Consider the following 21,298-nt stretch of genomic DNA (forward strand, 5'->3'; position numbering starts at 1 on the left):
TTGTTCTGTTTATCGTCCTTGAACACTGTCCGCACGACCTAATTCTTGGCCTCGACTTCCTTTCGAAACACTCTGCCCAAATTGGCTGCTCCGCAGGTGTTGTACAGTTGGATCTGCCGCTTCCTGCCGACGCAACAACTTGTGCTTCACACCACTTACGTTTTGCTGAGTTTGCAAGGCTGTCTCCACAGGTGGCTACAAATGTCCTCCTGACGCCCTGTCCTCCCATACGTGATGGCGAGTACGACGTGTCGCCGCTTACTGACGTGGTTTTGTTGCGCAATATTGCCCTACCGAGCACCTTAATCCGTATCCGCGAAAACCGCGCACGCGTGCCCATCCTGAATTTTGGATTCTCATTGCATGTGCTGCCACACGGTATCGCCATAGCGCATAGTACTACTTTAGAAGAATTTGAGATTTCTTCTTTCACCTCTGAATCCTTCCTCAGTACCAACGGACCTTTGTCACCCACTCCTCCGTACTCGACGCCTGCGGACGATGTTTCTAAGATGAGCGGCCCTGACCTTCCTTCCGACCAAACAACAGCTCTTCGTCACCTCCTGTCATTTTTTGGGACATCTTTGATTTGGATGACCGTCCACTTGGCCAGACAGTTGTTGTCACACATCGCATCAACACCGGTGACGCCAGCCCCATTCATAGGCGGCCATATCATGTCTCCGCAACAGAAAGGGCCATCATGCAGAAAGAGGTAGACAGGATGATGGACAAGGACATCATTGAACCTTCCAGTAGCTCATGGGCATCACCAGTTGTCTTAGTAAAGAAAAAAGACAACTCGTGGCGCTTCTGCGTTGAGTCACCTCAACAGGATAACAAAGAAGGATGTTTATTCCCTGCCTTGCATTGACAACGCTCTGGACTGCCTTCACGGATCCCAAAACTTTTCATCAATTGACCTCCGCTCCGGCTATTGGCAGATTAGCGTTGCTGAGATGGACCGCGAGAAAACCGCCTTCGTCACACCGGACGGTCTGTACCAATTTAAAGCCATGCCCTTTGGATTATGCAATGCGCCAGCGACATTTGAGCGCATGATGGACTCTCTCTTGCGCGACTTGAAGTGGTCTACATGCCTCCGTTACCTCGATGATGCAACTGTGTTTTCGCTAAACTTTGAGAGCCACCTGCGGCGCCTCACAACCATACTTACCTTGTTTCGCAGGGCTGGCCTTCAGCTAAACTCCCAAGTGCCATTCCAGTCGCCGTGAAATTAACATGCTCGGCCATCTTGCAAACACCGCCGGAATACAACCTGATCCACAGAAAGTTCACGCCGTGCGAAATTTTCCTGTACCTTGCTCAACAAACGATGTCCGTAGTTTTCTGGGCTTATGCTCTTATTTCCGGCGATTTGTGAAAAATGCCGACATCGCTCACCCTCTCACTGACCTTGTTAAGAAAGACGCCTCTTTCTCTTGGGGACCACAGCAGGAGAAAGCCTTCTCTACCCTGACTGAGCGGTTTACAACTTCCTTAATTCTGTCACACTTTGACCCTTCTGCACCCACTGAAGTACGAACTGACGCGAGTGGTCATGGCATCGGTGCTGTCCTCGCTCAGCATCAACAGGGCCAAGACCGTGTCATCGCTTACGCTAGCCGCCTTCTTTCCACGCTCGAGCGAAATTACTCCATTACTGAGAGAGAATGTCTCGCGCTTGTATGGGCGGTCGCGAAATTTTGGCCGTACCTTTTCGGTCGGAGCTTCTGCGTCGTAACCGATCATCACACCCTCTGCTGGCTCTCCTCTTTGAAGGACCCAGCTGCACGACTTGCACATTGGGCATTGCGTCAACAAGAATATGTATTTTCTATTATGTATAAGTCAGGGCGCCTGCATAATGACGCTGACTGCCTGTCCCTCTCAGTATGCTCCGAGTATCGGAGAGTGTACGACGGGCCTGTCCGTGAGAGTTGTTTTTCATTCTTGTGCATGTGGAAATGCTGCGCTCATTAGAGCAAAGATTTGCGATCAAGTTTTGCGTGAAACTTGGCAAGACCGCTGCGGGAAGTGTTACTATGCTCAAGACTGCTTACAAAGAACATGCCCAGTCAGATCGGCAAGTGTTTCAGAGGCACAAGGCCCTTTTGGAAGGCCGGGAAGAGGTCGACGACGACGACGGCGCCGGACAGCCATGCACGACCACCACGGATGAAAATGTGACGCGAGTGAGGGAACTGCTGAACTCTGACCGACAATTAAGTGTTCATTTAATGGCCGACATGCTAAACATGCCAAAAACTCAAGTTCATGAAATCATTACAAAGGATATCGGCATGCGGAAGGTGTGCGCAAAAAGGGTTTCAAAAGTGCTCACTGACGACCAAAAGTCACACCGCATTGAAATGTGCCAAGAAAAGCTCAACATGTGCAAACGTGATCGAACATTTCTGGACGTCATTACAGGTGACCAGACTTGGGTATTTGAATACGACCCAGAGACCAAAGGGCAATCATCAGAGGGGCACACACACTCATCCCCTCGCCAGAAGAAAGCCAGGATGAGCAAATCAAAGATCAAGATCATGCTCATCGGTTTTTTTACATCCACGTACTGGTTCATCACTAGTTTGTAGAACCTGGAACCACTGTGAACCCCAAAGTTTATGTGGAAGTCCTCAAAAGACTGAAACACAGGGTTCAACGCATCCGGCCGGACATCGCAGACAACTGGAAGTTGCACCAAGATAATGCGCTGGCCCACAGTACCTTCATCATCACCAACTACCTGGTTAAAGCAGGGTTGTCAACTATACCCCAGTCCCCGTACAATGCAGACTAGGCTCCCCCCCGACTTTTTTCTGTTTCCGTGCCTCAAAACACCCCTGAAAGGCAAGCATTTTGGGACAGTGGACTGGATCAAAGCAGGTTGCACTGCAGCATTAAAGGTTATTCCGGAGGAGGACTAGCGCAACGCATTCGAGAGCTGGAAGGCTCGCTGGAACCGATGTATCGACGCAAAAGCAGAGTATTTGGAAGATTTTTAAACACTTGTAAGGATAAATTCAATAAATTATTTATAATGGCCTTACTGACATTACTTTTAGGACAGACCTTGTACATGAACACAAAAATAATGCACTCTCATAAACCTGTGTGTAGGCACAATTGTATGACAGAAAAACAAATACATGAACCTGTTGCACTGAATTGCAGGCCTATAGATAAAAAACGTATACACATAGTGTACAGCCTATATACCAGGTGTCCCAGTTAACTTGGACCAAGATATTAAAAATACCTAAGAGCTCTAGAGAAATCGTACCGACTGCACAGTAGCCGTAGGTACTTATGGCCAATATTGTTTTCATCACGAAGTATAAATAATTACTTTTAATTAGTGAACTTTTTAATTATTGCTTGAATCGCAAACATATCAATTACAAAGTTGTAGGGCACCTCAAATAACCTCCGAATCAAGCATTTTGGTGCTCAGCTTGGCCTCATTGGTATTTCTGAGAAAAAACAAAAGCGCGCAAAACATCCAAAATACGAAATAGATACGCGCTCTGCTACACAAGCGCTCCGAAGTGAATAGCCATGGATATACGGCTTTACTAGCGGCGGCAGCTCGATACAGGGCTTCACACTATGTGATGGTCGCGGCATCAAAAGAACACGCCACTGACGCATTGATAAGCGTAGCGGAGCCTTGTACGATGTGGCGATAACAGAATGCAGCCATACATATTTCAATGGCTGCTTGTAGGAGCTTGAGTAACAGCGTGCGAGTGTGCATCTATTTCGCAGGCTTTTGTTTTTTCTTGGAAAGAACAACCAGGACCAGTTCAGCATGAAATAAATGCTTGATTCGGAGGTTATTTAAGGTGCCCTAAAACACTGTAATTAATATGTTTGCAATTCAAGCAATAATTAACAAGTTCAATATTTAAAATAAATGAATTAATAATTCGTGATAAAAAAATACTGGCTGTAAGTACGTACGACTGCCACTGCTATGCAGTCGGAACGATTTCTCTAGAGCTCTTGTTTTTTTTTAATTTTTGTCCAAGTTAACTGGGACACCCTGTATGAAACAATAGAAACAAGCTTACACCTACCACAGACAAAACACAAGCAACTCTGAGGGGAATGTAGAAGGAGCAAAAACAGAAAAGCATATAGCAACAGCATGAGCAATGGTACTTTGTGTGCTGCAACAGCAAGTATGAGAGGGACACAAAAGTAGAGCTAGTCTTTTTAAGTCGCTTATCGTTCTAATCATCCTTAGAATTTAATAACCGTCAAAGTAGTCTCCCTGAGAGGCAATGCACTCATACTATCGGTTGTTTGCTTATTCAAAACTGTCGTGAAATTCTACCAGCTTAAGTTTATGGAAGGATGTTGCTTTGCCAAATAGTGCTAAAAACGGTGCAGTATGTGCTCCAAATGAGATATTTTAGTATTTTCTCCGCTCGTGCTTCAGTATAAAAATTTACTTCTGGCTCTCTCCCTCCTCTTGCAAGGACATCTTTATGTTGCTTCAAAAATGCACTTGCTGGCAACACAGCACACAAATGTCTTTGACGATGACTGCAATAACATACATTTCCGTGGATTTTCACAAGCCATCTCTACTCTATCTGATGTCGTGCAAACTTCATGTATGATGGTTCCACTCAAGTTATCGGCAACAAATGTTCTTGCAACCTTAAGTTCGCATAAATGAAAGACAACACGGCGAACACATGTACATGATCGATGTCCCTCTACACAAGTCGCCAAAATATTCTCGATCTGGCCAAATGTACCATTGATGTACACGACTGAGTTAAGGCGGCGCGACTTATCAAGGCCCTTCGTGCAGTAGAGGAAACTGCCAATGAGCACTTTTTTGTACGAGATGCCACGGTTACCCGTCTCTCCCTTTCCGAAAAAAACGACACCACCAGTGCTCTCGGAGTTCTTTCGCAGATTGTACCCCCTTAAAAAGTACTTCATTAGCCGGTGCTTCGACTGGGCATCCTCAAAGTGGGAACATTTGTCCCATATGATGGGAAGGTGTGACAGAAAATAAAACTTCTCAACCACTTGCCAGCCAGCATAACGTGTGCCGTTTACGAGTTGAACGAGCTGCCCATTCATGCCCTCAAATGCATACGCTGAATAATTCCACAATGGGCCCCATACTTCCACCGATGCAACAAGGTGTAGTAAAAGGTGGGCGTTATATGTCATGTGTGCTATTCCATACAGATCTTCGTACTCCCTCACAAACTCGTACATTGTCCTGCCAGCTTCTTTGAGTTTTAGAGCGCAGCTCTTTGGCGTTCGTTCCTGGGTTTCGCGTCGTCGTCGGCGTTGTCGTCGGCCTCGCAACCAGCTCCGCCCCCCTTTCATCCCCCCAGCGCTAGCAGCGACCAACTGATACCGCTGGATGCCGCTGACGCCGCTAGAGAGTCAAGATAACGTGACTGCATAGAACACCGTCGCCGCCATGCAGAAAGAGGAGGAAAGGGTCCCCCCCCCCCTGTTCTTGCAATGTGTGGCGGATAGGGTGCTCTTCAGTTGCCGACGCGCCGGTTATTTCACGTAGGCCCCGGCACGTCGACGAATACGTGACCACCTTCCCACGGCTAGACCTGGTTCTTAGCGCTGCGGAAGCGAGGGTATCATATTGTTTGTGTCGGCATCGGCGGCGTTGTCCCTGAAACCAACTCCGCAGCTGGGGTTGACTCACTATCGGCGTCAGCGGCATCAGTCAGTCGCTGCTATCTCTTCCCTCCTCCCTTTATCGTGTTGTCCGCTTGCTGCGCGCGCTTCTGCCCCCATCGTTTGCCGCTGGGTGTACACGCCGCCCCCCTCCCCCCTCTTCCTGCGAGTCTCCGGTTGTCAAAGCGCCGGCTCGAACTTAATTCCTTTCTTCGACTTCACATTCTACCACGGAAAAGCCAATCCGGACAGAAAGCTAGCCGATGAATTTCGTCGGTTGCAGTCCCACAAACTTGACACCATCACCGCCAAGTGCCTCGCCATGACTGAACAGCCGCACTACTTGTTGATCTCCGCTCTTAACGTACGCTCCCTTGCCGCACATGCCAAGGACGTACACCACGATCACATTCTGCGCCATTCCTCTGTACTTTGCTTTGCTGAAACCTGGATGGATCCCGAAGAGCCTCTCGAAATCATAGATTTCCTATACTGCTGTGGTGCTCGCAGAGACCACAACAGAGCGGCGGGAGTCGCTATCTACTTGCGCACAGGTCTCTCTGCAATACCAGTCGAAATGTTTGGCACGTCACATGAAGTTGGCGAACTGTGCGCCGCAAAGTTGCCCAACGGCTTGCTGGTAGTAGCTGCCTACTTCGCCCCTACCGCACTCACGAAAGACGTCGTGCACTTCCTGCAACTCGCATTAACCGTCCATCGATCCACACCGATGTTAGTAGTGGGGGACTTTAATGTTGACATAAAGACAAACAGCAATTTCCTAACACTTATGCGGGAGAACATCCCGTTCCTCTCGCTCGTAACGCGTCCCACGGCTGTGACAACCTCGCGAGGCACTTGTATAGATCTCGTCTTTGAGAATCAAGCATTGGTGTACCAAGTCGAACATATATCAGTCTATTTCTCCGACCACAAAGCTTCCTTCATGACTGTCAAGAACTGTTAGTGGAGTCTTTGTTAAAGGAATACGTGTGAAAAATAAAAAAAAAATTCTGTGATAGCGCATACATGTGTTGCTCGATTTCTTTGCCTCAATCTATCGAAAAGGTGAAACAGCTTATTTGCTGCGCTCAAATTTCGCATTAGGAAGTAACGTAATCGTCGTCAATTTTTTCTGCAGCGACTGTGTCAGCAAGAAGAAAGTGCATTACTCTAACAAACTTCAACCAATTCTTGTAGTATGCTCTTGGCAGAATTTCATGGAGCACTACTGGAGAATAAAACAACAACCAGTTGCGCCACTCTGATGCTTTCCAGTACTTTCGGAGTTTAAGTGAGCGCGGCAGCCTAGAAATCTCCCAGATAGGTTTCAAGAGATGCAGCCGCTGGTCGATTTCATTAATTTTGCCTCCAAGACTGTATGGAAACAGCATGGAGGTGTCAAACCACATGCATGCCATGTGCCTAACAAAGCCAGCACACACAGCATGCATGTAGTCGACAACGAAACCTGTTGGAAATGAAAAAAAATGCCAAATCGAACAGCACGCTTGAACCTTTGACACCACATTCGGCTTGCAGTGTTGCCTCTGCTTTAGCAGCATTTCGCAAAAATGTCTCGTGTGTTCTGGGCGCTGGTCGAGGAGAGACAACAGGGTATACGCGGACATGACCACTGCCTTTCCTAACAACTTGTCCCTCATGCATGCACCATGCACAGCCATAAGAACCATTAAATTGGCTCATGTTCATGACCATGGCTCTGGCCACTGTGTCAACGCAACAGGGCCCTGGGAAAATTCGCACCTTTAGGACATTTCCTTTCACATCTGTATACTGGAAACCGCTGTTGGAAAGGATGTTCATTTGTTCAACAAATGGCTTCAGAAAGGAATTTATTTTAGGTTTTGTGGGACCAAACCATAACCCAGCTAGAAGCATGTGTTTTGTCCTCACTTTCTGGGGCAATTCATTTATTTGAAGAAGCAGTGGCCATATGCTGTACCCAGATGACTCGTAAAGAGGAACACCATCTGTATTCCACGTTACTGACAAGTCATGAGTAGACATTGGCAGGTTGTGGTAACCCTGGCTTGTCGTTACCTCGCCTACATCATAAGACAACTGCTTAGGCAACAACTTAAAGTTTAGTGAAGCGAGCGAAAGTTTGTCTTCGACTTGTTTCGCAATGTCGAATGTAAGAAAATAGTTTTCTTTTTTTTCTAGGGTGTCGACAACAAAATCAGCACCACAGGTGGAACAGTGTAATTCTTGTGCCTGCCTCTCGCCTAGATAAAGTGAGCAAGACGGGCAATAGAAATGTAATGTGGCGTTCTCCCTAGCATTTGTATATTGCTTAAAAAAGGTATATTTCGAGGTTGGTATGGCAGCTTCCTCAGGCACGTGGGCTTCAATAAGCTTTAGAAGGCTCTCAGTTGCCTCCTGTGTTATGCCGCAGGCAATGCCCAAGAATAAGCACCATGCTTTCACCAACGGTCACACGTGAGCCAGGGTAGAGTGGCTCATCCTGCAAAATAAGAAAAACAGTACTGAATACTGAACTGTCATACATCACATCACCTGTATGCAGGATTACAATACATAAAAATTGTCAGGTTGACCGGTTTATGTGCACGGTAAAAGCTGCAAGTTCAGCCTTGTGAGGAGAGTAAGCTAAAGCAAGAAAAGACAGAAGCACATAGATGCAAGCTCTGCCACAACAAGAATTCTCATTTACCTGTTCCTTTCCCTTCTGCTTCCATACTCAAATGCTTTGCTTGCACTATTTTGTTCCGTGGTTATTGAGACACAGGTTACGTTATACTGCTGTCAAATGGGCACCCACAAACTCTTTTTAGCTTCGTTGTCTTTATCTCAAGGGAGATGAACTCAGTCTCACATGGTCGCCCTTCCGCTAAGGGAGTTTAATAGTGCTTTTGGTCAAGGGAGATCGGCGATCTCCCTTGGCGGCTGAAGTGAGTCCTCTCGTGCCCATACTTGCTGTCATAAAGCTGATGATTTCATTATTGTTTGCATTAAAATTAATGTTGCATGTGTTTAGAATGTTTCTCTTGAATTAAATAAAAGTTCAAGCACAATTCAGCAACAGTTATGCTTACTACTACACAATACTCTCGACCTAGGCTGCTTGGCGCAATGTTTTTCTAGTCTTTTAGGGCGTTTACACGAACCCTACAGAATCTGATCAAGTCGGCTTGTCGGGCTAGAATATGCCTGTCGAGTTCATGTAAACGCTAGCCGGTCGGACTGAATAAGCGTCAAGTCCGGCTGAGTCAGCCCGACTGCATGGGGTAGTTTGAACCAGCTCAACTAGTTTGCAGCGTGCATGTGAATGCGCACGGGTCCGGCTTGCCATGCCGAGACTTGCACAGGAATGCTGGGTCAGCGGCGGCAATAGTATCAGGTTAAAGGCCAAGACAAGGCACTGTGCAGTGAAACCTCATCGTAGCAATAAGACCCACGAAATGCACAAAATGCCCCATGCACAAAATGTTGCATTTTGGATATAGTTTGCAGCAGTTCGGGTAGCAGAACGCAGAGCCTGCTATGGTGGCTAGTCGCGCTGCAAAGGAAACCACACATCAGCACAGGGTGGCTAATGTCGCTGTCAGCAATGCTATGTTTAGCGAGCAAACTTTGATTCTTAATGAGGTGCACGACTTTCGCATCAAACAAATTGGATAATATTCTTATGAAAAGAGCATTACTTATAATAGCTACGAGTGTAATTAGAAGTAACATTTTTTTACTTGTACAAAAAACAAACACCGCTGAATGCGCCTCTGGCGGCTACATTTAAAACCCTGTTGTTGGCCATGTGACACGACCGCAACTTCTTTGAGCTCAAACTCCCTTAGGAAGTCTCGCGCTCCCTTATGCTGAAGGAGTTCGTGGGTGCCCGTGTGACACGGGTATTAATCAGTCAGCTTGCTAAGTGCAATGACAGTAAATTCACATTGAGTAAGCACAGCACCCTTCACTGTGCAGGTTGCAACATGCTGCATTTGTGTAGATTCATAAAAAGTAGCATGCAAATCATGTTTACATTTTTTCACAAGTCACTGTGTTGAATTGCACTATGTGAGGAAGTCAAAATATTTTGAAGTAATTCTACTCTAAATTAGTGGCAACAATGCTCAGTACAGTTTAGAGACTGTTGGTGGCAGGACAGATGGATTCATAAACAGGAGTGTCACATTATGAGCAGGCATTTTGGCCCTGTTCCATTTTCCCTGAATGAGTGCAGGGGATGACAAGGGCTAAGACAAGACAGATGTACTATTTTTTAGTTGAATACCTCGAGAACCGGGCTGCGTACAGACATGCGTGTCAATTTCTAGAACTACAATAATTTAATGCACATAACCGCAAAAATGACAGCCAACCATGAGCGGAGGCATGGTATGGGTGTTGTGGTGACCTGTAACTAACAGCTGATAAAGTGAAACAAATGTGGAATGAACAATCCTTCATGACAAGCAGAAGTGTCATGAACAAAACCAGGAAAGAATGAACCTTTCATTAATGGATTAGGTCCCACTTTGAAATTTTGGGTAGGAGAAAGGACTTGCCCATCCTTGCCTTACGACTCTATAGTGCCCATGAGTAAGACTACTGAAAAGACTGACCAGTTCTGATGTCTGGTTTGCTGAGGGTTCATGCTGGGGCGACAAGTCCTCGTCATCACTGGAGCACAAGGATACATCATCCAGCAGGCCATATCGCAGAGCATCAGCGGGATCTTCATCTGTAGCAGAATCTGCTTCTGAATCCTGTGAAATAGACCTGTTCTGTATAATTACTTAAGAAAAATATATGAATAATGCAGGCTTAACAGGGCTTACTGCATCATTGTACATAACTGCAGAGAGTGTAAAGCAAATGCTACAGCTATAAAGGGTAACTTTATTAGTTACTTAGTTCAAAGTGTGGAGCTGAACAGATGCGAGAAGGTTGTAACAATTAAAAGAAAAAGTTGTGCCATTTTCTAATTGCTGTTCACTCGAAAGCGAACGATAAAGAAATGCTTTCGTACAGTCGAATGATTTATGTACTAATAGGAGCGTTACTTCTATAAAGACGCTTTATACGTTTTTTTTCTTTTTTTTTTCTGTAGAATATCCTTTCAACTGAACGAACATTTTCTGACAAGCTTGCAACAAAAATCGAACTGTAACTACCGTCGTCGCACATTTAATTGATTCCATTAAACATAGATATGTGTCACGGACACCAAGATTTAGTGACGTTAAGAATTGAAGGCCTCAACTCAAATGGCGTTAATTTCCGCGAATGTGGCACAGGTATAAGTTCGGTGACAGAGTTATAAATTACGTGCACGCCAGCGAGGCGGCATTCGGTTCGACGACAGACGTCCATGCAGGTTACTATCGCCACCATCGTTTTTTGTTGTTGTTTCTTTTGCGGGCACAAGTTTGCCAAATCAACTGTTCCAGTTTATTGGTCGACTTCGCCTTGTTCTCTGCCTGCCTGTGCACCGGCCGCACTACGTGCCAACACGCGAAATGCAAAATGATGTACGCGAACATTCACGATACCACAATAGCAGATTTGTGTGTTAAAACAGGTCTTGCAAGAAAATTAAACAGTATTTAGTCGCACTTACACTTTGTACGATATTCAGCTGCCCATCGCTTGCTTCAGGAAGCCCATCACTTATGGAGCCGAGGGACAGGTCTGCTGCTGTGTCGTCGAGGAAGTCGTCGCTCGTAGATTCTTCGCCACTTAAAGCGTCAGCCGGCATTCCCACTGCAGCCGCTGCATCTTCCACTCTGTCGGGACCTCCAAGCAGCGAGTGGCCATCACTATGAGCAGCTTTCTTCGCGTGCCTAGCTTCTGTCGAGCGAGGTTTCGCAATATTGTCTTTGAACAGCCACTCTCGGTATCTTTTCGGCATATTTTCAGAACAAATCCGGTACACGGCGGCAGCTAGCAATTTCCTGCAGGAACTGTGTAGCCTTATTGACGTACAGTGCCGGTGCCTTGCGCTTACTCGGAAAGAGGCCGCATGTCCCGGGTTGTGAAAACGATCGTCGCTACCATACGCAACACGAGGTCATGAGAGGTGGTGGCGCGATGGTTCCCCCCCCCTCCCCTTTTACTGCACCGTCGCGATAGCCACTGGAGATTCAAGTTACAAAAATACGCTTTGTTTTTAAAGTATTTGCACATTCCAAGTTTATAATAAGCCTCCCAGATGGCGCTACAACAAGCAAGTGCCAAGAAAACTTGACAACTTGAAGAGCTTGACACCCAACGTTCAAGTACAAATACAAGTGGTCAATAATAACAATTTATATTATAATTATCGACATTTTCGTACCCCTATTTGTTTTCATTTGTCACTTTTTATAACGTTCAATGAGAAATGTAGCCAAAATGAAGCAAATATCTTTAGCCGCTTTTACGTGCCGTTTGAGCCCCTTTAGCAATGCTCGGCTATTGTAGCCGAGCACGTTGTAGCCTAGTCAAGCCAGTCGTTCGCTTTTCGATCCTTGTTGTTTTGTTCTCTGTCGGTTTTTTTTGTTTCATTCCGTAATGTCGCATATTTTAGTTAAGTGGGCGTCGACCGAACAGTGGGACGTGTATGCGACTAGACGCATGGTCGATGTGGCCACTGCCACATCTATTATGAAAGATCCCACTGTGGTGGAGGGTTTAGCCGGCAAAACCTTCAAGGTGCTCTGGAAGGATGGAGACGAGGCATGCGACGCATACCTGGTGGCTGCTGGTGAGTAATGGTGAAAATCACTGCACTTTCAATTTTATTATCTGTGTATTTATTTATCTTGCTACTAGTGCGAGTGCTTGAGCTATAAATAGGCGCTTCATTTCGAGACTGCGCTCCTGTCATGGAGATAGGCTAAGTGTGCATCCGCGGCCTTTATTCGTTATATCGGTCGTTAACTCAAGTGGGAACCACACGAGCGCGATTGAGCGAGTGACGACGTGACGAGACACCCACCGCGTTGGGAATTTCAGGGCGACAAGTGATAAACTTTCGAATCCCAAAACCGGGCGATTGCATGCGCGACGGCAATAAGTAGGCTTGGGTGACAGCCGAACTTGTCGCTCATCAATGTCGCATGGCCGTTCGAGCGTGAAATCGCGGCTGTGTGGTTCAGTCTCTACTAAGTGTGGCTTTTCCCAGCAGTGCAAATATTGCGCACGGCGCTATATCGCCTGTTTGTGCGTGCATACCCCGTGTACGGTACGGATCTTTTGTCAAGGGACATACGCACCCTGCTTGCGTAATCTTGAGCCATACGCAAGGTAGCACTGCATCGGTGAGTGCAGTCCCGCGTTGTTGACAAGAGCTCATATGCCCAGTAACGGCGTCTGCACGACCATGCTGTGCTGTACCTTGCAAAAAAAGAATTAGCCGCCCCGCAATGCGTCGGATTGCATCGAGTGAACCAGCGTGTTGGCGAGTGAAAGCTGTGCTTCCATGGGTGAATTTCGTGGGTCTCAAAACCAAACGTGGAGTCGGGAAGTGTGGCACTAGTACAAGTGGCCCAGCGCTTGCAGGTACTGGGCCTCAGAGGCGTGTGTATCTAATATGCATTATATCCGCAGGTGAGGCAGACAAAATGGAAAGAAAGAGGACGAAGTTGGCCACACGTGCAGAACGCAACCCTTTGACAAAGGTAAGGGCAGAACATTCAATCGATAGTGGAGTGCAAACATCTTCAGCTTGCATAGTGGCAATGGCAACTGTGCTGAGGTACCCACCTCTCTTTTTGAATGACACACCTGCTTTCATGCTCAATAATCAGAATATTCGGTTCATCATCAGTCACTCAATATGCCGTTTCACATGTCTAACACGTCTTGCCTTCTCTTTCCTGCATTTCTCTACAAGCTAACAGAATTTCAATGATCCTAATTTTTTTACTGCATTGATTACAGTGTGCAGGCCAAAGTTTGTTACTATATGCTGTTTGTAATGTTATGCGCTTCATATTGTTTTTGCTGATGTCATATTAATGTTCTATACTGCTGTTTCGCATGAATATTCCTTTCATTCTACTAATACTTTTTCTTTGCTTCTTAATTCCTTACGAATATGGTTCTCCCCTTACACAGTGCCTTCTCGAAGGCCCGTAAGGCACTTGTAAATAAATTTCTTTAAAATTCTGTGGTTAAGAATTTCGCAAAATTCTTTACGTCAAAGTTGTTATTGATATGAAGAATGTGAGTGCTTGCACGTTAACAGAATAGAGATGGAACAACTGTGCCAATTATGCGAAATATGGCATAAAAATAAAAAAAAAGCTATGTTAGCTTTGCCTAGCTTGTGAAGCTGAAACCGAATATCAAGCACACTAATGTCTTCAAACAGCAATTAATGAATCACCGTGGCCTTGAATATGGCTGATCCTATTTGCCCTCCATCCGCAGTTCTCAGGCTTTCACTTTATCCTGAGACTGGGTATGTTAGAAGCAGGAAAACCTGTGGATGTTGTAATTTTTTAAGTGCTGTTTAGTACCACTTTTCGTTTTTCATGGCCTTGTTGGCATGCTGCAGTTCTGTGATCATCCTTTCTTGGACCATCTTGCTCAGGTTCCTACGCTTATCTCTTTCACCCGTTTAATAAGCTTAAGTGCCACTCTCCCCAAATAGAACTTGTTCATTCTCACTGCAGTAAATTCTCACAGGAAGCCAGCCTCTAAAAAGCTTATGGAACTGATTTGGTACTTTTATTCTTAATGCCTTTCACAAATGCGCATAATGTGGCTTACATTCTTTGACTTTCATTTTGAAAGTCTAAACATACCCAGTGTGTGGTATGTACTGTCTCAGCATTGCCATTTGTTGGGCGTGTTTGTAAACTGACATTGAAAGTATATTTCGCGCCAGCGAACAAAGACAGAAGGGAGATGACACCATAATGCTGTAACTTCAACTTTATTTTCAGGAAACAACCACCTATTCAACCCGTGCACAATGGCGCCACATAATCCAAATTTTTAACCATTCAAAAAAAGCCGTCTCCTTATCTAACAAGTCATGCGTTAAATAGGTGGTTGTTTCCTGAAAATAAAGTTGAAGTTAGCACATTGTGGTGTCGTCTCGCTGGCGCTAAATATGCTTTCAATGCACTGTCTCCTGGATGTTTAATATGGCCGAACACAAACAGTTCAGTCAGCTGACCTTTACAGGAGTACAGGCTGCGATGCATCATTGTGGTGCTTCGCTCTTGGTAACTGTAAATGTGGTTACTCTTCAAGGGTTAAGAAAGAAAACAAACCGCTGTGCTGGGTACTGTTTATTCTTACAGCCTCCACAGGTTATTCAGTGCAGATGCAGCAGTGGGTGTGGGTTAAACTCCTCTGCAGGATACACATGTATCATTCTCAAACCTGCAGGGAGAATCGACGTTGCCTTTATACAGTTCAGCAATTCTTTTGCAGAAAACGCCATGCTCTGACCACGTGTCACAAATCGAAGCCCTCATGGCGGAAAATGCAGTTCTAAAAGAGCGGCTTCAACAGCAAAAAGATTTAATCGGTATGTGCTTTTTGATTATTCATACACATCACCAGTGGCCAAAATACCTTCTTGTGCTGTCTATTGCACATTCTCATTCTCCTGTAGGAGTGTTTCACAATGAAATTCTTAAGATAATCCTGCTTCGCATGAAGTGAGCGTCAACATGCGAGTGTCTGCAGCCTAAGCTGAAACAGACAATCAACTATACGCAGATTGATAAGTGGCAAATAATATATTTCATAGCTGCCACTTAAGCAGAACGGAGTAATGTGCGGTGTCATGACCTGCACAGAAGTTTCAAAGCTGCCCATCATGGCATCACTAAAAGCTCTCTAATCAGCAGTCAGTGCTCCTGTACATCTTACTCCATGGTAGAAATGCTTACTCTTAAACTTCTTAATTCTTCTTCTTTCAGACACTTCCAAAATGCTTAAAAAGCTGCAGCGGGCCGTTGACAAGCTAACATTAGCTTCTGAAGGGGCAAAGCCTGCCGAGCCTGAAGAGAACACGGTAAGAGTTTTAATGCAATAACTTGCTCGATCTGTGGTGTGCAGCACTTGTTTATCAACTTCTCAGCACCAGTTTAATTAATGCCTAAGTAAAGGGACCCTGAAACTATTTTGACAAATGCACTAAATAGTTAAGGGAAGTTTACATTGAGGACACAGTTTGAATGCTCTGGGTTAACTGTGTAATGTTTACACATTTAGATTCACACGCACAAAAATAACCATTGCTGGCAGGCACGTACCCAGGATTTTTTTCAGGGGGGTCCCAACCCAAGGTAACTTTTCTATGCAAATGAAGAGGGGAGTAGCTTTAGTAGTACTAATATAAATAATGTCCACCATTCACCATAAAGACGCGTAAACCCGCAAAAAAGAAATGAAATAAGGTGTATATCACAGGTAGGTCTGTGAGATACACCTCTCCTTTACTTGGCAAACAAGGAACCACATCAAATGTACTCGCGTAAGAAAGAAGCGCCAGAAGAACACTGCCAAGAACAAGGAAACAAGCGAAAGTGTAAAATAATGATTTATATTGTAGCATGCAACTTAAAAAACAGCAGTTGGCAACCAAGGCACACTGACCGCGCGAGGTTGTGTTACTCTGCTAGCCAATCACAGAAGCAAACAAAATCATCATCATGCGGCTTTTTCAAAATGGCGTTGTACTTGATAGCTCCGGAGCATCCGCTGTTCTTGAAGAGTCTTTTCATCGGAAGGAGCAGTGAGGTGTACAACAGACATGGACAAAGTGTATGGAGTCTGAGCATTTCACTCTTCAAATGTCTGCCTAGAGTGGTTGCTTAGTGACTATGGTGTTGGCCTGCTAAGTGCAAGGTCGTGGGATCGAATCCCGGCCACGACGGCTGCATTCTCCATGGGGGCGAAATGCGAAAACACACATGTACTTAGATTTAGGTGCACATTAGAGAACCCCAGGTGGTCCAAATTTCCGGAGTCACCCGCTACAGCATGCCTCATAATTGGATCGTGGATTTGGCATGTAGAACTCCATAATTAACCTTCAAAAGTCTGCTATACAGTTAGTTTCACTGCTGAGCCAGTTTTACCCATGAAACTTTACTGCCAACTGAAGTGAAACTTGAAGATAAATAGTTGGATCGAAGCAAGCCTTTTATTTCAGTTCAATAAAGAATTAGGCTGTCGCCATTCCACTATAGCAGGCGAGGGAAAACATAAAATTACGCACTACTAATTTTATTTTTGTGGTTACTGCCTGATTTGGGCAGCGGGAAAAGTTTGAAGTACGAATTATTTGCGGCCTTGCGGAGGAGCACTGGCTGGCGGTTATGAAGGCGTGGGCGGGGCTTCACTGCAGACTTAAATTGTATCCGACTATAGTAGCGTTCTTTTAATTATCTCTGGAAGAATTATAGAGAGTTATATATTTGTGGAACAATCACAGTTCTTTTTAATCCCTCGTTTACTGCTCTACCATGTTAAGTGCCAAAACCCACTCGTGTTGTTATTTGGGAAGTTGCATAACGATGCCTGACCACCAGTCCCATACAACCGCGTAGAGCGCAGGACGCTGAAGTTCTAGATGTACTGTGCCCACTGCGCAAGGTTAGGAAAACACCTGCATAAACACACAGCTGAGAAGTGGCTACATCAGGTGGCTCGACTGATAACTGTAGAAGCGTCATTCAAAACGCGCGGAATTATTGTGCACTTCCGGCGGCATTTTCTCTACGTCCTTTAAATAAAAAGATGTTGATCGATAAATATTTTCACAAATGACGGTTAAATTAGTTCATTTTTGCTTTTCCTTCCTGTTTGGTTGATGCCTTGGCTCTCTCCCTTAGTATATTGCTTAATTTCTCAACTACTTGCAACTCTTGTTTCTAGTTGCCAATTTCGCACGAAAAGTGCTGTGCAATTAGGGAAAAACCAGACTATGTAACGGGTGACAGTCATGTTGCTTATAGGTTTAAATGTTGTTGCAGGGTTTGGTTATGGACGCTGTTTCGTATGATTTTGTTTTCCACCTCATCTAATCCATATCACGGGTATATATGGTTCCAAGGATCTGCCAGCATCGCAGCGATCCGTCACTTGAGGAAATAATGAAGCAAAAGGAAAAGTTAAACGCAAGTGGTGTTTTCTCCGGCTGCAGCTCGTTCCTCGAACATATAATCAGACCAGCTGACCACGAACGAAATCCCTTTCCTGGTCCCTGGATCAATCTAAACAAAGAAGTTTGAACTAACGAAGCAACAGCGATGCGCATGACCGTTGAACAGATGGTGACTGAACGTATCTTGAGTTATTAGCGCGGGCACTAAATCGATGAGAAAACTGACCGTCACACCCCTGGAGATGCCGATAACTACCACCATCCAAAAGGAGTGAAAAAGGCAGCAAAATGTTGACTGCCGAATAGCTGTTAAGTCTCAACATTGATCAGGCGGTGCTTTAGAAATGTGCGTGAGGAGTGGTGGCGTGGTCGGGGAAGGGGGCCTCCCCCCCTTGGTATGTGCCTGATTGCTAGCAATCTGTATATGACACAGCAGTATGCTGATTTTTTCCAACCCTGCTTCTTTAGCATACTTAACGTGACATCACAACAACGCAGGCTTCAACTTAATTCCAAACTTCCAAATAGTGAAATGTTATTTAGCCGCAAAACACTCAAATACTAAGGTATTTGAGTGTTTTGCTTGTTTCATCAAAACACTCAGCTACCACAGTAGCGACATACTTTCGGTTATCAGAGGAATCCGATGGACTAGGCAGTGTTGCACAGGCATTGTCATCGTCAGCAATGTGTTGGTGTGAGATCCAAATTCCATCTCTGCATTTAATCTGAATTGGCACTCACAGTTTGGGGTCCGTTTCTGCTCGGTGAGAAACCAAACAAACTGAGATGCTTGATGGCTCAAAGAGCTCAACCGCGCCACTGGAGCTCTTCTCGAACTCGCAAGCGGAAGTAGACGAGAATAATATCACAGGATGATGCATTATGCAAAAAAGAGGTGAGGCGTGCAGACAGGACACAAGAGTAGAGAATTGTACAACACGAACGCCACTTCTCTACTCTTGTGTTCTGTCTGCATGCCTCACCTCTTTTTTGCATAATGAATCCTTACCAACTAGCTCAGCTCTCTGTCATTCTAAGGATGATGCATGCCTCCAGAAGCTGGGGCTGAGCCGCCAGCTATGAGACACACATGTTGAGGAGGAATAACACAGCCTGACACGCCAGAGGAGGAGGGCAATGTTTACTGGCATGCCTTAATAGTCAACGTATTAAGAAAATTGTACTGCAAAAGGGTCACTTTACCACAATACTCCCTGCCTCATCACTGTTCTGAAACCGAAATAAGCCATTTCAGGGTCTTCTTAAGGTAGTTTGCTGTTAGATTTTATGGTGTTCTGTAGTTCAACTACGCAGTTATATTTTGTGAACATACCCACGCCTTGTGTTCTTTCTTATTGCAGCAACGAGATATTGGTGGAGGCGTCATGGTGTCTCAGGCCACACTGACGAGGCTGGAACAGACCTACCATGATGCTCCATGCAAGTTCTCAAGGGCACTGATTAGGGTGCTTTTCACTGATGAGGAGCTTGCCAACAAGACACTTTTTGGCCGGCAGGCAAACAGCCACAAAGAAAACAAGGTGAAAGCAGCCTTGGACCAGAAGAGGGTCTCTGCAGTCCTTGGTATGTCACTTTTTTTTGCTAACTAACCTGGCGGAACCATTATAAGCTATTCTCATGTAAAAAGACGTAACAAGTGGAGGAAAATTTGTGCATAAGCAATAAAGCAAGGATGAGCAAAGTTACTTAGGCTAAACAATTTTTTGCGACAATCCTTTAGATTTCATGACATTCTCTGTAGTTACAGGCGAGTTCATTGCTGAGATGTGAGCATTCTTTCTAGCATATGATAAGTCAGGTTAAAAAACAAGCAATAGCTGATTTTTTGCCTTTGTGTGAAGCTCTGAAGAAGTTCTATCTCTCACAAAGCACTTTGCCCTTTGCTTTTGTAACCTTGCTTGACTTGTTTGCAGTATACCCTAATATAACAAATGCTTATGAAGGAATGTGTGGTTGCAGAAACCACATTGTTCAGCTTGATGACATTACAGCACTGTGTCGTGTAATCTATCATTCATTTGCTGCGTTCGACATACGTAAGATACTCTGAATTTGAAAGTATGTGTAAACCCGCTATGACCATCATTTGTGTCAGCCTGAATCATTTTTGCTGCAAGAGGAATCAAGGCTTTTTGATTTGTTCTATTGTTCTTCAACGCACCTTATTCCATGCTATACCATTTATTTTTTGTCTCCGAACAGAATTTTCAGGAATTGCAAATGCCATCATTGCACCTCCCACTTGGTATCACTTATATAGCAGGCATCACATGCTCAACAAATAATAGCTGGAGGCTAAGTTGTGGGGATACTTATCCTTTGTAATTTGATTTTGTGGCACTTGTTTCACTTAATAAGCAATAGTAGTTCATCAGTATCTGAATGTATTCAGTTTTAGCAATTCAATAAGCACAAACTTTAAGGTTGTGTTGTTAAAGTGTGCTGCAAGATGCACTGGTGTCCCAGTTACCCCCAATTTTTTGCAGCAGGACAGTGATTGGTGCACCAATGCTTTATACCACACATTTTCAATTTCCTATACCCTGAATGTAGTGCTGGTATAGAGAATCAGCTCCAACTAAAGATGCCTTAGATATCAATGGCTATAATTGTGCTGTTGCAATATGTGCCCTTAAGGCAACTTAAAGCAATTAGCATACATTTGTAAACTGCCAGATTTTGTGCTGTGGTTAGTCACACATGTAATGTTGCTTTTTTAGTCAACTGCAGGGGCAAAATCTTAATATCTGCAACAGCAGAATTTTAGAAATTTTCTTGAAAATAAAAACAATGATCCTGGTATAAGTGCAGTTTATGCCTACAGGTTTCCTATTTGCAGCCTTCCATATCTATTTTTTTTCTTGCAATCTACACCTTGTTAAAAGCTATTACACGCCCAGCTCACCTGTACCGCTTTTTGCTGAGATATCGTTTAGCTAGTTGCTTTTGTTCTGTGTTCCATACAACTCTTTCTCTCCTTAAATGTCTTCTGACCTACTGGAATAGGGTATTTTAGGTCAACACTCCCTTTCTACAGAGTATTTTTTTAATGTCTGAATGTTGCTGTGTCTTATTGGCTCTCCATGGTTTATTGTTGCCAATACAGTGCTGCATTCTTCACCTAATGTTTCACCTTGAAACAGTTGGGTAGGCCTTATTATGGTCTATGCAGTGTTTTCCTAAGTGGTTGGATGTTTCCGTTGAATGTTCTCATTGCTACAAATGAAAGTGCTAACGAGTTGGGAAAAAAATTTTGCTGCTGTAAATATCTTACATGCCTGCTTTTGGTGGGTATTACACTGCACTTGCCACAGGATACTAAATGTAACCTAGCTGGATCCAACTAGGTCATTTTTACATGCACAGAAAAACTTCGGTGTGCAGTGCCAGCTGCAATGCCTTGCTGCCCCTTCACATGCATTGTTGCCGCCACAGACTGGAGCTGAACTCGTGATTCTTAGTGCAGAATCCCAGCATGTTGTTGCCTCTGTG

General features: G+C 44.8%; 1 protein-coding gene, 1 long non-coding RNA gene and 1 pseudogene across 2 annotated transcripts; 1 reads left to right on the forward strand and 2 right to left on the reverse strand.

The window, feature by feature from the left end:
* Nucleotides 1–4,078: 4,078 nt before the first annotated feature.
* On the reverse strand, nt 4,079–5,253 carry LOC126535607 (uncharacterized). Its single transcript, XM_072289430.1, has 2 exons — nt 4,714–5,253; nt 4,079–4,084 (listed from the first exon to the last, which is right to left on the reverse strand). Exons 1-2 carry the CDS (start codon nt 5,251–5,253, stop codon nt 4,079–4,081), a joined length of 546 nt encoding a protein of 181 aa, XP_072145531.1.
* Nucleotides 5,254–5,572: 319 nt separating this feature from the next.
* On the reverse strand, nt 5,573–7,581 carry LOC140219547 (uncharacterized; annotated as a pseudogene).
* Nucleotides 7,582–12,207: 4,626 nt separating this feature from the next.
* LOC140219643 (uncharacterized) lies at nt 12,208–13,328 on the forward strand. The gene is made up of 2 exons (XR_011895923.1): nt 12,208–12,412; nt 13,258–13,328. It is a non-coding gene; the product is annotated as an uncharacterized lncRNA (long non-coding RNA).
* The last annotated feature ends 7,970 nt before the right edge of the window (nt 13,329–21,298 follow it).

This window comes from Dermacentor andersoni, chromosome 7, assembly GCF_023375885.2.
Source record: "Dermacentor andersoni chromosome 7, qqDerAnde1_hic_scaffold, whole genome shotgun sequence".
In the NCBI taxonomy this organism is placed as follows: Eukaryota; Metazoa; Arthropoda; class Arachnida; order Ixodida; family Ixodidae; genus Dermacentor; species Dermacentor andersoni.

Excerpts from the sequence above, each read along its gene's own strand:
- LOC126535607 (XM_072289430.1), bottom strand. The coding sequence starts at position 5,253 with ATGTACGAGTTTGTGAGGGAGTACGAAGATCTGTATGGAATAGCACAC.